General features: G+C 35.2%; 1 protein-coding gene across 1 annotated transcript in view; it reads right to left on the bottom strand.

Annotated features, from left to right (window-relative positions):
- RYR2 (ryanodine receptor 2) overlaps positions 1 to 15,506 on the bottom strand; it is a gene marked incomplete at its 3' end in the record, with an annotated part of 448,211 nt that overhangs the window by 276,322 nt on the left and 156,383 nt on the right. The window contains exons 11-12 of the mRNA XM_008059232.1: positions 13,042 to 13,116; positions 5,339 to 5,495 (exon numbers count right to left, since the gene is read on the bottom strand). Coding sequence (XP_008057423.1) covers positions 5,339 to 5,495; positions 13,042 to 13,116 — 232 coding nt within the window. The remainder of the gene's footprint in view (positions 1 to 5,338; positions 5,496 to 13,041; positions 13,117 to 15,506) is intronic.

The raw sequence follows: 15,506 nt of genomic DNA, 5'->3' as shown, positions 1-15,506 counted from the left end.
GTCCCACCTCAGCATCCCAAGTAGCTGAGACCACAAACATAAGCTACCAAGTTCAGCTAATTTTTTGATTATCTGTAGAGATGAGATCTCACTATAGGGCCTAGCCTGATCTCAAACCCCTGGGCTCAAACAATCCTCTCACCTCAGCCTCCCAAAGTGCTGGAATTACAGGCATGATCCACTGTGCCCAGCTGAGACCTTGATATTATCTTAGCATTCATTAAAATCTATCAATTTTTAACTTTAATAGTCTGTCCATAACGCAAGAATAATCTTGATATCTTGAGAACTATAAAAATTCTCAAAGATAAAACTCCAACATAGTCTAGAATTATTGCAGAGACCACTGTTTTCACTACAAGAGGTTTTGTTTAGAATGATATTTTCTCCTTTGAGTTCTATGTTCTTAAAGCATGTTATACTTCCACTATCAGGGTAATGTTGCCACTTTATTAAAATTGTTCCTCTGGAAGGCTGAGGCTGAAGGATCACCTGAGCCCAGCAGGTCCAGGGTGCAGTGGTCGTGAGCATGCCTTTGCACTCCAGCCTAGGTAACAGAGCTAGACTCCGACTCGAAAACAAAAACAAATAAATAAAAAAATTGTTCCTCAATGGCCTTCTTTCCCACTTGACTATCATTCAGCTTCTTAAAAGCAGGATTATATGTCTGATTCCTCGACCCTGATCTCTCATATCCTCAAGATCAGAACAATATCTGCAAACACCTGATCCTTGATAAAGATTTTTCGAATAAATGAAAGAATGAATTTCTAGAGAGAAATTCATTCTCTCACACATTCCTTCAGATTTCCAATAGAAAATGTGCTGACAAACTACTCCCAATATAAGCATTCAAGCAATCCCATTCATGAATGCTTAGAAAATCTAATTTTCAAGTGAATATCAAAATGGTTTCAGAAAGATAAAAGATTGGCTCAAAAAATATTAGTTGACATGTTGGCGTTGAGTATACAAAACTGGCTTCATTATTAAGCCAAAACTATTTCCTTATCAAGTGACACACTTTAGATATATCAAATAAGACTCATCAGGAAACTAAAACTGGACCTGCAGAATTATTTCTAATTATATGGACAAGACAGTTCAAGAAGATCCTTCTAGCATTAGTTAAAATCATCCTTAAATCTAGTCAAATGATTCTGTGAGGTGACTGATAGAACAAAAGGTCCTTATCATTGGATGATGACATTTTTGCTAATTTATTTTTTAATAGCCAAGTCTCCCTAAGAAAAACAATGGGACTTCAAAAAATTTTCTCATGCTAGGAAGGTCTTTATGGGGCTTCCACAGCATCAATGAAACAAGGTCACTGAGCCTTAGAAATAGTCCTCTAACACCTTGTACGATAACCTTCCCTTAAGTGTATCAAATACAATGAAATATCCCTTCTGTTATATGGTTACATTATATGGCAAAGGTCAAGGGATCTTGCAGAAGCAATTGAGTTCCTAATCAGTTGATTTTGAGTAAATCAAATGGGAAGTTTTCACAGGTGGGTGATACTTAGCCAGGCAAACCCTTTAAAAAGGTTTAGGTTTTCCCTGAGCATAGATATTACAATTATAGTGCCCCTGGGTTCCATTCTGCTCTCTATTTTCCCTTCCTGACCACTTGTGAAGAACAGCTTTAGCCCATGTCCAAAGATTCCAGCCTGCTTAAAAACATCCTTGTCAGACTACTAGAGTTATAGATGCCAGGTTTACTTAGCCCACTCTTACAACTCATAAACAAATATACTAAACTCCTTCATACACACATGTCTCCTACTGGCCTGCTTCTCTGGCTGAACCCTGAGGATTAATCACAGAAGGTTTCAGGGAGTTCACTATTATGCTTACTGCCACTAAAAAGGATGCCCATAAAAACTTCTATTATGCTATCAATGCCCTTTGAGAAAAGTTGAATACAAAAATTTCTTCTCAATTCAATCCTCATTAAACATATAACATCTCCATTAATAACTTTGTATAACTATTTTAATAAGAAAAACATTTCAAGTTCTTGATGTTTTAGAGATATAATCACTAAATCAATGAACAACTATAATGGTCAGATGATAACAGGTGAACAACAGATCTTCTCAATCTATTGTTATGATTATTATAAAATTTTTAATTTTCATACTAAAGAAGGATTCAGATTTACCATGTAAGTTCAAATTCTGGACCAGCCAGATAACTTATCTACTTAATCCTCAGTTTTCTCAACTGCATCATAAAGATTAAAAAACAGTATCTAAACTTCATAGGGTTATATTAGGATTAAATGAAATATGCATAAAAGGTGCTTGGCACATTTTTTGGCACATGATAAACTGTTAACAGCTACCCTTACTTTCATTGAGAGTGTATATATTAAAACATTTTAAAGATATTCTGAATCAAGGATGAAAATCCCAAGTAAAAAAAAAAAATAGTAAAACTATATCCTAAAAATGTTTTGTTCTATATCTTGTCATTTGGTCCACAATCCTTGTAAACTCACTGGCATTCTTATTTGAAGCTATTATTCCACCATTTCAATAGCAAAAGACTTCTATTCATGGTGCATGGGGGAGGGAAAACTGGAAAAAAAATCACCTACAGAGAAATGTTTTAGCAGATTTTTAAGCCAAAAAAAAAAGACATCCAGGGGGTACTACTACATATGATTGACAAGACCTACCTTATGATTAAAACTGACATTACGACATGCTTGAAAATGATGGTTAGAAGTTCTAGAAATAGAGAAGGTGAAGAATATGTCTTAAAAAAATCTACATGTATTGAGTTGCATTCTTTGTTATGTAAAATATTTTCCTTAAGACCCAAAGTAGGTTATATTATAAACTATTTCTGACTTTATTCAATTTCTTTTGAATATACAGAGTCGTCAGCAATTCTTGATTCTTCCATCAAATTCTCAATATGAGATTGCCTGAATATTCACATCAGTGCCAAAGACACCCCAATGAAAAATATAAAAATACCTATTACATATCATCAAATAAGGAAAAGATATAAAACTACATATATATTTCATCAACGTACAGTTGACCCTAGAAAAACACAGATTTGAACTGCTCAGGACCACTTATACACAGATATTTTTCAGCCTCTGCCATCCCTAAGATAGCAAGACCCACTGTTCCTTTTCCTCCTCCTCTTCCTCAGCTTACTCAACGTGAAGACAGTAAGGATGAAGACCTATGTGCGGCTCCATTTCCACTCAGTGAACAGAAAATATATTTTCTCTTCCTCGTGATTTCCCATGCTATTATCTTTTCTCTAGCAGACTCTACTGAAAGAATACAGTATTTAATGCATGTAAGAATATAGTATTTCATGCATATGTAAGAATATTTTTTAAATGTTAACATACTTGAAATATGTGTTAACCAACAATTTCTGTCATCAGTAAGGCTGTAAGTAACCACTAGGTTACTAGTGGTTAAGTTTCTAGGGAGTCAAAACTTGGATTTTCAACTGTCTGGAGGTGGCTATGTCGGTGTCCACTAACCCCCATGTTATTCAGGGGTCAACTGTTTACATATTTACATAGCCAAAGAAAAAGACTCAGAAGAAAAGTCACCAAAACATTGACCATTTAGATAGTTATAGATCTCCTATACATATTTCTGTATTTTCTAAACTTTCTAACATTAACGTGGATTACTTTCAAAATCATTCGAAATGAAATATGATCAAAGGACTAAAAAATAATTTGAGTAGCCATAAATCACTAAATTCTTATGACTGTTATAATTATTACTCTAAATGATTAATCTGTTTTCCTGCAAGTTAAATATTATTAATGTGAATTATATTATTAAGAGTTTACTGAAAAGAATTTATTTTCCTAGTTAGCAAAATTAATTCTCTATTGTCTGCACTCACTGGAGAAGTCTGAACCTTAGACACTAATGCAGAAAAAAGTGGCCAGTGGCATCTAGTGATAAGTGCATTTCAAGCTCTGTGGGACACTCTCAAAATTCAATAAATATTTGTCTTTATGCTGCTAGTCCTATACCATGACAGGACACCACTATAAGATCAACAAAACTGAACTAGTTAAGCATACAGAAAATTGGTCTTTTAGGAAAAAAGGTTTTACTTAAGTATAAAACTAATTCTCATAAAATATTTAGAAAATTTTACCCAACATATAAATCTCTAGGGAGAAAGTATAAACTTAATCCTAATCCAAAGATTTAAAAGAAGCTTTACAATGCTTGCATTAGTTCTAATAATCCAAATCATGACCTTGCTATGACTACATTATACATAGTACTTATACCTTTTTCTAATCTAAGAACTGCTATCAAAAACCCAACTTGAAGCCAGGCTCGGTGGCTCAGCCTGTAATCCCAGCACAAAGCTAGTGGATTGCCTGAACCTGTGGGTTCGAGACCAGCCTGGGCAACTTGGCGAGACCTTGTCTGTACAATAAATAAAAAATTAGCTGGGTGTGGTAGCATGGGCTTGTAGTGCCGGCTACTTGGAATGCTGAGGCAGAAGGATCACCGGAGACCAGCGGGTCAACACTGGGGTGGCCATGAGTGTGTGTGTCACTGCACTCCAGCCTGGGTGATGGAACGAGACTCCAACTCAAAGAAAAAAAAATTCAACTTGAATTGAGGACGAATACAATATATGGGGAAAGGTGATGGAATCCTTAGAATTTTCTCACAGTGAAAGCAAACAAAGTAGTAAGTTTTTAAAAATGAGTTCTGAAAAACATTCTGAAGATGCCTATATCCAGATGAGTATATAATAATCTCAGAAATACAAATGAAAGGAAAATACAGGAACATCAAGTTTTGCCTTTCTAAGACAAAAGCTAGTCAGTCAGTAGTTCAATATCATCCCTATCAACCTGCCCAAGTTTCACAATCCTCATCAAATGATGAACAGAAATACATAATGATCATAAAAATGATTTCATGCACCAAAAAGAAATGTCTGTCTATAAGAGTAGATGTGCGAATGCGTCTTTGAGAAAAAAAATAAGGCATGCTTTATCTTCATACTGTTCTACAACCATATCATGAGGTTTGTGTGGTAACTCTGCACTGTCAAGACTTAAGAAAGCAGGAAGGAGCTGGATGGATGTCCTATATGCAGACAACCAAAGAACGATAAACCAAGTGAAACACCTGGACAGATTTTAGTGGTTTGGGAAATTGTTTTTACTGGAGAGGAATGGATGGACGAGAAACTGGAAATTTAGAAGTACAAGTGAAGCATGCTCATATCATTTCTTTTCACATTTCTAACATCAGAGGAAATGTGATGGGACCACATTTACAAGAAATCCAAAATGATATTTTCTGCCTTACCTTGGAAGACCGGAATGTAAATGCGGTTGATTTTACATCAGCTTTCTCTTTATCCATGAGTAGAAGGTTTTTGTCTTCCATGAGACTCAAGTATTTCCCCGTTGTGACGTGGCGTAGTCGGAACGGCTGGCCCCATCTTATGTGGCTTCCACTCCATCTAAGGAAACAGTTAGGACTTGATCCCATAGCATCAACCATCACAGGAAAAGTGGTGATTAAAATTAGCATCAGTCAACATACAAGGGTGTTTTGCATACATTGTCTTATTGAATGTTCTCAAAAACGTGATGGCATTGATGTCATTAATTTCATTTCAGAAATAACACGACGATTATCAGAATGAGTAAGTAATAGCCAATGTCACAAGACTTGCAGTAAGCTGAATTTAAGGTTAAATTTCACTAGCTAGAACTCAAACTTAAATTTTATTAACCCTAACCCTGCTGTAACCCTTCTGACTTTAAATGCAGTACCATCCACACTTACCACTCCTTTGTGCAAAGAAAACTAATAACTTGTGCTCCACATCAATCTCTAATCACTAATCATAGATACAGGAATTATAACTTCAAATGATATTTTAGAACTGATTCCTTGAAAATGTTATATTTGCACAGACTTGAAAGCATAGTAGTACTACAGTCAGTGCCTAAGTATGATTAAATGGACCTTATCTATATAAATTTAAGTGTCTATCTAGAATATATTTACCTGACAAAACTAATTCTTTTACATTTTAAATTTTAATATTGTGGGACAATATTACTAAGACACAATAAACAATAAAGACAAGTAAAGTCAAGAGAAAAAATATAATAAAAAACAATAAAATTACAGAAAAAAGATATACGGTCATGATCATTAAAAATCTGCTTTGAGGTCAGGCTTGGTGGCTCAAATTGTAATCTCGCGCTTTGGGAGGCCTAGGTGAGTGAATTGCCTGAGTCTACGGGTTCAAGACCTGCCTGGTGAGGCCTCATCTCTACAAAAAATAAAAAATTAGCCGGGTGTGGTAGCGCGTGCCTGTAGTTCCAGCTACTTGGAAGGCTGAGGCGGAAGGATTGCCGGAGCCCAGCAGGTTGAGGCTGCGGTGGCCGGGAGCGGGCACTGCACTCCAGTCTGGGCGACAGAGTGAGACTCCAACTCAAAAAAAAAAAAATCTGCTTTGAGGACATTGGACATTCCTGACAAAAATAAATGATAAATGCTTGAGATAATGAATGTGCTAATTACCCTGATAGGATCACTGTACATTATATGTATCAAAACACCACTATGTACCACATAATACATATCAATATTATTTGTCAATAAAATTAAATTTTAACAATATCTTTTAGGTATGGTAGAAAAGAAAAATCAAGATACAGCTGTCCTTGCTTTGCACAGAACTTAGTTAACTGAAAGTTGTGCGTTTAGGAGCTCTGTCCCAGTAATAGAAAGAGTAAGGACACAGTTCTAGTATATATGACTTTTCCATAACATAGTACTGTACAAAGTGAGAACCGCCTGTATATATCACTAATAAGAGACATCCTCAAACCACTCAAAAAATAAAAATAAATAAGTAGAAAAGATTGAACATGCAAATGAACATAAAAAGGAAATAATGATGGCAAATTTGATACTAGACAAATTCAAAATGAAGTTCAGAGAGCTTAAAAGGAATACAGTCAAATATTCTACAATGGAAAAGTGTATACTCTAAAAAGAACATATGTAAAGTTTCATATGACAACTTTACAAAGAGAAAATGAAACAAAAAAACATAAGAATAATGTTTTAAAAGATAGCTATAATGGGTAATTTTATCAAAATGCAATGAATCAAATAGATGAAAGCCAGTAGCATCATAAAGTATAAATCAAGTTAACATTGTTTTCCTAACTTGGTTTTTTAACTTGAGATATTAGCACAGAAAATTAACAGTTAGAATGATGCTGTAATAAGTTCATTTTTGCATTAATTTGCTTATGAATACAAGTAATTTGGGAAAGTCCCCAAGCTAACTTAATAAGCATGTATTAACAAATTTCTACAGTAACACAGTATTGTCTTAAAAATGAAATTAAAGTTTGTCTACCAATAACCACACATTGAAACATTTTTAGTTTGGTAATAAATGAACTCAAAAAAATTTTCCTCTTCTAAAATTAATTTTATTTTTTGTAAATGCTATGAAAAATGCAATTATTTTCCATACTTGTTTTCATTATTTGGAAATATTTGGAAAATGTGAATTTAGGAAGAAACTAATTATTTCCAAGTAATGATCCATTTTAATTATCATAGAAAGCACCTTCATTTTAAAAACAGTCTAAAACTTTGACTGGACAGCTACTTTTTAGTAGAATTTCTAGAAGGCACTCTGGATACTATGCTCAAATCGGCTTAATAGAGCTCACATGTACCAGTGTTCCTTTCAAGTCACTTACAGGATTCTGGTAGAAACAAAATTAATGTGGCCAGTTTTTGGCAAAAGCACTATGAAGTCTAAACACATTTTCTTTAGCTTGCAGACATTCAGATTAGCCTGGTCTCTTATGCTCATGGCCCTACCCTGTGAAAAATGAGGGAAAACTCAGGAACATCAAGAAATTTTAAAATATTTGGTAAAAACCAAATTAGTAGTAGTAATAAAGTCATGTAAAGCAATTTTCTATGACAACATATCAAAAAACTCTTCCCTATATATTGTCTTTATTTCCTTGAAGCTATCCCAAAGGGAATGGGGCATATTGGGTCACTCTTCATGATACATCACCCTTTAATTTTGCTTATCTACAACATAGAAAGAAGTGGAATTTGATCAACACTTAATTCATACTTTTAATTTCCTTTTCTATTTTATTTTATTTTTTTGCTTTAAAGCTGTGGGGTACAATTCAGGGTTAGGTATACAAACGTTGATTATGCGGGAACCCTTGTTGATCAGGTATGCCCCTCCCTCCCCTAGCTTTCCCTCAGCTGCCAATCCATACTTTTAATTTCAATGACTCACTTAAAACATTCTTATAACTTTGCATTAGGATAAAATATAGGTAAGTTTTTGTTTTAGTCTTTTGGTTTTTTTCTGAGTCAGGGCTTACTCTGTCTCACAGACTGGAGTACTGTGGCACGATCACATCTCACTGTAGCCTTGACGTCTTAGACTCAGACAATCCTTCTGCCTCAGCCTCCCGAGTAGCCAGGACTACAGGCATGCACCACCATGCCCAGCTAATTTTTTGTAGAGATGAGGTCTTGCTATCTTTCCTAGGCTGGTCTTGAATTCCTGGACTCAAGCAATCCTCCTTCCTTGACCTCTCTGAGTGCTAGGTTTCTAGGTGTGAGCCACCACACCTGGCCTAGGAAAGTATTGCTTATTAAATTTAACTCCCTACATTAAAACCACTTACTAAAGTAGTCATGATACCGAAAAGAAATTTACACCATTACTTGTATTTGTAAAAATTTGCAATAAAAATATATAATGATTAGACTATATAAATTATAACAAATATGTGGGTTGAGATCTAATTGAAGAAAAGAGAACAGAGTTTCCCAAATACTAAATATAAACCTTGACATTAGGAAATATAATTCTATCACAAACATAAGCAGGATCTTTGACTAGAATTTCCAAAGTATGAAGAAAAATTAGTAATTACATGGCCACTGCAAATAAAGTATATAAGCTGAATGCAGTCTAATTTGCATATTCACAATAAAGCTAAAATAGTTCAAAGAGTCAATGTAAATGGAAAAAGTTATTTAGGATTATAATATTTCTCACAGATGAATCTCCTACTTGCCTACTACTTTTCCTGTAGACAGGAAAGTGAAAGCTAATCAAGGGTCCCAAGTAGAGAAAAATCTCTCTCTTTAACCTACTAAATAGTTAAAAAAAAAAAAAAAAAACTACCTGCTGCTACCTCTCTGTGGTGTTCCCCTCAATGACATCTAGAATCTAAGAGGCAATCAGGGTCCTCTGTTGGGAGCCAACATCTACGGCTATACAGTTGAGGCCTATGAAGGCCCATGATGGAGATCTGCTTTTGACACAAAAGCATCAGTGACATCTATAGTGTTGGTATATGAATAGTGACCAGTTTGTATATGTGACATAAAAGCTTATATTATTTGAAAGTAAACCTTTTAACCAGTTAGGCTAAAATTTTAGGTAAAGCCTTACAGCAGAAAAACATTCTGTGCTTTAAGTTTTCATTTTTCTCTGACTCTCTGAGCCATTCTTAAGTCTCTGTTTCTCAGTAGTAACCATACAGCCTTTGTTTCTGTAAGCAGAAATTGCTTTAATAGTTTTGTTTTCCTGCCTCTAGCCAGGCAGAACGTTCTTAGTTTCATTATGTGCCAAAACTCTTAGTCTGCCTCTCCCCCCCGGCCATCGTCATGGCAACTGTGCCTTTTCTTGTCCAAAGGTGTGACAACCACTATTTGATTTATTCACTTAGACCAGAAATTTTATAAGGAAGTTTAGAAATATATATACATAGTTCAGTTATCCATATATAACACTATGTGAACTTGTGCTTGCTACTTCACCTCCTTCTGCTTGAAATTTGCCCTCTAATATGCCTGTGTATGGTAGTGATAAAACCCAGTCACAGGCCTGTTAGAGAGTAAAACCAAAGTACTCTTACTTATTTCTGGATATACTTTTACACTCTGGATTTCTGCTTTAAGGTGTCGACTTCAGTGTCCGGCAGACTTCAATGGTAAAGTACACATTGGGTTTGTCAAACACTGTGGTTAGCGTTCTCTGCTTCTCACTATTTAGCATTTCATAGAGGGCTCTGGCACCAGTGTCCCTGACAGAAATATTTTTTACTGCTGGACATTAAAATAAATAGTATAGACTTTGAGTGTTTTGTTAAATCATAGAAAATTAATAGGAAATTTTACATTAGGTAAAAATAAGAATAACTTATAATATACAGATTAATCATTAAATATTATAGAAAACAGTTAGCAAAACTATTACTGAAATCATACACTTCTTATCTTGATGTAAGCTTTGTGAAGCACGATATGCATCATGGAATTTTGATTGTTAATTGTTACCTTAAGCAAAAATCTTTTGTGAAGTACGTTATGCATCATGAGACCTGTAAGCCCCCAGCAGGTATTTGTCATACTGCTGGAGGTTATAGAAAATGGTATATAAGCTGGAAAAAGTTTGAATAAAATTGGACTCAGTCCTGATCAGACTGATCCCAGAAGAACTGCCTCCGAGTGGTTTCTTCTCGCCGCTTCCTGACTCTCCGGTGCGGGTCCAACCCCCCTCATAGGTCGGAGCTGGACTCCGACAGTCCTCTTTTCCCACAGAGAGGCTGACCAAAAGATCATATCCATTCTATATACCAATCATTCATAATCAAAGTGCAAACAAACTATAAACTTCTATTTCAAAATACAAACCTACGCAACAATAAAGAAAAAAGAGAATCGAAGACCACTTAATGGAAGGTTGCAAAGGTTTGCAGAATAATCCAGATTTATGTAGTTACAGCTCATCAATAATACCAAGTTCTATCAGGTTTCCAGAAACTCTCATGCCTTTTTTTTTAAAAACCAAAATTAAGTTAAATTTAGGGTCTCTGCTAAAAACAAAATATTTCTTTAAGCATATAATCATGAAATGTAGGTATATCTGTAAGTTTTAAAAACACACCTGGAATCTGTTTTATATAAGCAACAAAATCTCTCTAAATAGCACTTACATTAACAATTTAATTGTATATAATGAATTATTTATACAACTATATGTAACATTTCTTTAACTAATCTGTCATTTTTGTCATATACAAAGTAAAGGAAATACATGTATACACTAAAAGTTCTTTTCCCAAAGTACTCTGAATAATTACAAAGTATATAAAAGCTACGAGTTTTTTCCTTGTTTTACCTTCTGTCTCTTCCATCTCATAGAGATACCTTTCCAATAAATTTTACCTTTAAGCTTAATATTTATCTAAACGTTAATATTTAAGAGGATTTGATCAACTGTATAAGAAATTTAATATTCTCAATTAATTGATAATTAATGGTATTAATATGGAAGCTTTTTAAAGTTACCAACTTACTAACATAAGAACTATAAAAAATAAATTTAATTTATGTAAATATTTGTTACACAGGAATATGATGGAATGAATAGAGAGCCTTTCAGTCATAATAACAAAATTATTTCAATGAGAAAGAAACATAATACAATTTTTTTTACTGTTAAAGAATACCACATTCAAGTATTTTTAAAATTATCAAATCACAGTGGGATGTGTAGTCCATTGGGTACTTTGAAAAGAGTGGCATTTGATTTTAAAAAGTCACTACACAAAGTACACTGGAAGTTATATTTTATGCATCTGTTTAAACTGATAATGAAAACATTTCTATGTCAGCTTTGCCATGTTAAAGGAAATACAAAGTTTTTCAAAATTATTGTATAGGACATGAACAAAAGTAACTGAAGACCAACAAACTATGTTAATCACCATTAGACAAGCAATAATCTCAAAATGAAATGTCTATAAAGATTCTATAGCAAGATAGTCTTCATTCCCACCCACAAAACCTATAATACTAAATCAATAATTTATTTAAAGTCCAATACAGCAAGAAACAAATCATTGAAAATGTATTGTTTTCAGACAAAGAACTGAATCTTCGTTATTTAAAACAAAAATCTGGGCCGGGTTCGGGAAGCTCAGCCTGTCATTCCAGCACTTTGGGAGGCTGAGGTGTGTGGATTGCCTGAGCCTGTGGGTTCGAGACCAGTCTGGGCAACTTGGCAAGACCTTGTCTCTACAATAAATCAAAAGTTAGCCAGGCATGGTAGTGCATGCTTATAGTTCCAACTACTTGGAAGGCTGAGGCGGAAGGATCGCTGGACCCCAGCAGGTCGACACAGAGGGTGGCCGTGAGCATGCGTGCCTCTGCACTCCAGCCTGGGCAATGGAATGAGACACCAACTCAAAAAATAAATAAATAGATAAATAAAATAAATAAATAATTCTGACTGACATTTATTTTTAAGAGTCCAAAATGTCACATTTATCATCAATATTGTATTTATTTAAAGGAACTAAAAGGTAATATCTGGAGAGCATTTTGAAGTTACTGGGGGAAAAAAGAAAAAATATATATAAATACATAAATATTCTTATTATTATAATGAGTACACAGTGACTTTAATTTCAATCCAGATTTTTTACTTAGCTATCAAATTTAGGTAAATATAGTGACTGCCAGTAATAACTTTGTCCTATTTTTCAAGCCCAAGAAGCTTCTGTTTTAAATGTACCTGTAGAAGGCTAAATTCAAAGTCTGTCAGACCTGAAGTGTATGAGAGGCTTGCAAACGACTTGTCCTGTCTCCAAACCTTACATCACTCTGTCCTATAGTACTTTCTGCCAAGAAATGCATGGTTTGAGATCAGATGATGTTACAAAAACAAATGAGGCTAAAGACAAAAGCAGACTGTACAAAATTATTGCTTATTTTTCAGGTTTACCAGCTGGTGATCCTAGGCTTAGGAAAAATAAAGGCAGGTGGAAGGGGAAAAGAAAGAAGCTCTCCATCACTTTTTCAGTGTTCCTTTGCTGTAGTTGACATCATGACAGTTTCACATAGAAGCAGAGGTCAAGAGCACTGAGGTATTTTGTACACCCGGAGCAGTCAGCTGTGTTTAGAATTCTACTTACGCAACTCTTAGTGTCTCCAGTCTCCAAAGGGAACGTGCATGAACAGATACGGCACCGCCTTCATAATGAACAGTTCTGTTTAAACAAACAAACAAACAAACAAACAAACAAAAAAGCACAGTTTTGAGTTAAACATATTTTGTTCTTTGGACTCTTCTTTTTCAAGCAAATTAAAAAAGAAAAGCAAATGGGAAAGCATGTGGATAAATAGTCATTCGTTTTTGGCAGGAGACAATATAGCTGGTAATAAAAATAACCAAAATAACAACCCACGTGATCAACCTAAGTTTGTCATGAATAAACAGTGATTTAAACATATTCTCTCTTGTCATTTTTTCCTTCTACTTTCATTTAAAATCTCTCTCTGCTTCCGTCACTCCCTTCCTCCGCCCCTCCCAGCTTCCCTCCCTCCCTCTCTCCTCTCACAGAGAATAAATTTCATACTACTCATCTAATTTAGGCCCATGAAAGTACTCTATCAGTTTAGGCAAAGTTTGAAACATGATTATTTCACACATGTATATAATTACTTGCAGTTCCAAATTCTGCTTTAGATTATCTAAAGCATTTTAAAGAAATGTAAGAGCACAAATTCCTAAAATTTAAATATGGCAAGCTGTAATTTATATTAACATATAAATATTTTAAAAGTCACAAAAAGGAACTTCTTTGGATGCATATCACATGCACTCAAATTCTAAAACCCTCATAATAATAATTTGTGAATATGCCATACATGCTGCCAAGTTATTTATTTTTTGTGTTGGAGGTCTCACTCTGTTGCCCAGGCTAAAGTGCAGTGGCAGAATCACAGCTCACTGCCGCCTCACCCACCTGGGTTTAGGCAATTCTTCCGCTTCAACCTCCCAAGGAGCTGGGACTACAGGTGAGTGCCACCAAACTCGACTTGATTTTTTATTTTTTGTAGAGATGAAGTCTTGCTACATTTCCTAGGCTGATTGCGAACTCCTGGGCTCAAGTAATCCTCTCGCCTCAGCCTTCCAAGTGCTGGGATTACAGGTATGATCCACTGTATCCAGCGTAAAGCTAAGTAATTTATATATATTATCCAAATTGATCTCTGTGCCCACATTTGAGATTGGTTCAAGGAAACCAAAGCAGATACACATGCCCTGTTTCTTTCCCAAGTTTTCACCATAATCAATAAGATTCATCCATCATTTAAACACAAGCAAGTCTGTTCTCTCTGAAACACAGCAACAATAATACCATGCCTGCTCATATTTTCTTCCCCTAGTTCCCCTTTTCTGATTCACTGTTGCCTCTTGCCATTTTCCACCTATTTCTCCATTGAAACAGAATTTTGCTAAGGTCATCAATTGACTTTCATGTTACCAAATCCAACAGACCATATTATTATTATCTTTTACACTGTGGAAACTCCTACTTTTTTGAAGGTATTTGTACCACTATTCTCACCTGCTTTTCCTCCTACCTGTTTAGATATTCCTTCTATTCTAACGATTTTTTAATAAGGAACTTTTTAAACATAAACAAAGGGGGAGAGAATATTAAAATAAACTCCCATACACTCAGCATATAACTTCAGCAATAATTAACATAGGAATAACCTTGCTCATAGCCTCTAGTTGCTCTTCCACATACAATCCTAAAAAAATATTATTTGATATTATGAAACACCTACTCAGTGTTCAAGTTTCCCAAATTGTTTTACAAATGTCTTTTATCCTCCCCCCATTCCCCGTTCCTTTTTCTTTCTTTTTTTTTTTTTTTGAGTTGGAGTCTCATTCAGTCGCCCAGACTGGAGTGCAGTGGCCACTTCCAACCATCGCAGCCTCACCTGCTGGGCTCTGGCGATCCTTCCGCTTCAGTCTTCAAGTAGCTGGAATTACAGGTGCGCGCTACCACGCCCAGCTAATTTTTGATTTATTGTAGAGATGAGGTCTCACCAAGTTACCCAGGCGGGTCTCGAACCCGCAGGCTCAGGCAATTCACTCACCTCAACCTCCCAAAGGCGCGGGATTACAGGCTGAGCCACCGAGCCCGGTTCCAGACAAGATGCACTTATTCATTAGGTGGCTTCAGTTTCTTTTATTTTAGAAATCCCTCTCCTTTGTTCTACTTCTTCATGATCTTATTTAATGAAACATAGTCTGTGTCATTTGTCCTGGAGTACTTGCTACAATCTGGATTTAACTGATTGCATCCCCACGGTATCTATAAGCATGCGCTTCTACATCGGTAGTAAGATATAGAAATCTAGAAACTCGTTCAAGTTTGATTTCACAAGAAAATTTCAGAAATTGATGTTTGTATTTCCTATTCTATCACAACAACAGGAGCTATATAATTGTCTTTTTTAGACAAAAATGGATCAGCAATTTCATGTTCACTCTAATCCATCCATTATCACCTAAGAGTTTTAGGTCCATCAATAACCAGTGTCCAGAACAGTGACTTTCAATGCAGGCTGTGTATAGTAA

The sequence above is a fragment of the Carlito syrichta genome, unplaced genomic scaffold, assembly GCF_000164805.1.
Source record: "Carlito syrichta isolate Samal-C Ts95f unplaced genomic scaffold, Tarsius_syrichta-2.0.1 Scaffold303965, whole genome shotgun sequence".
Lineage (NCBI taxonomy): Eukaryota > Metazoa > Chordata > Mammalia > Primates > Tarsiidae > Carlito > Carlito syrichta.
The sequence above is the reverse complement of the archived record's forward strand: the minus strand, read 5'-3'. Positions and strand labels throughout refer to the sequence as shown.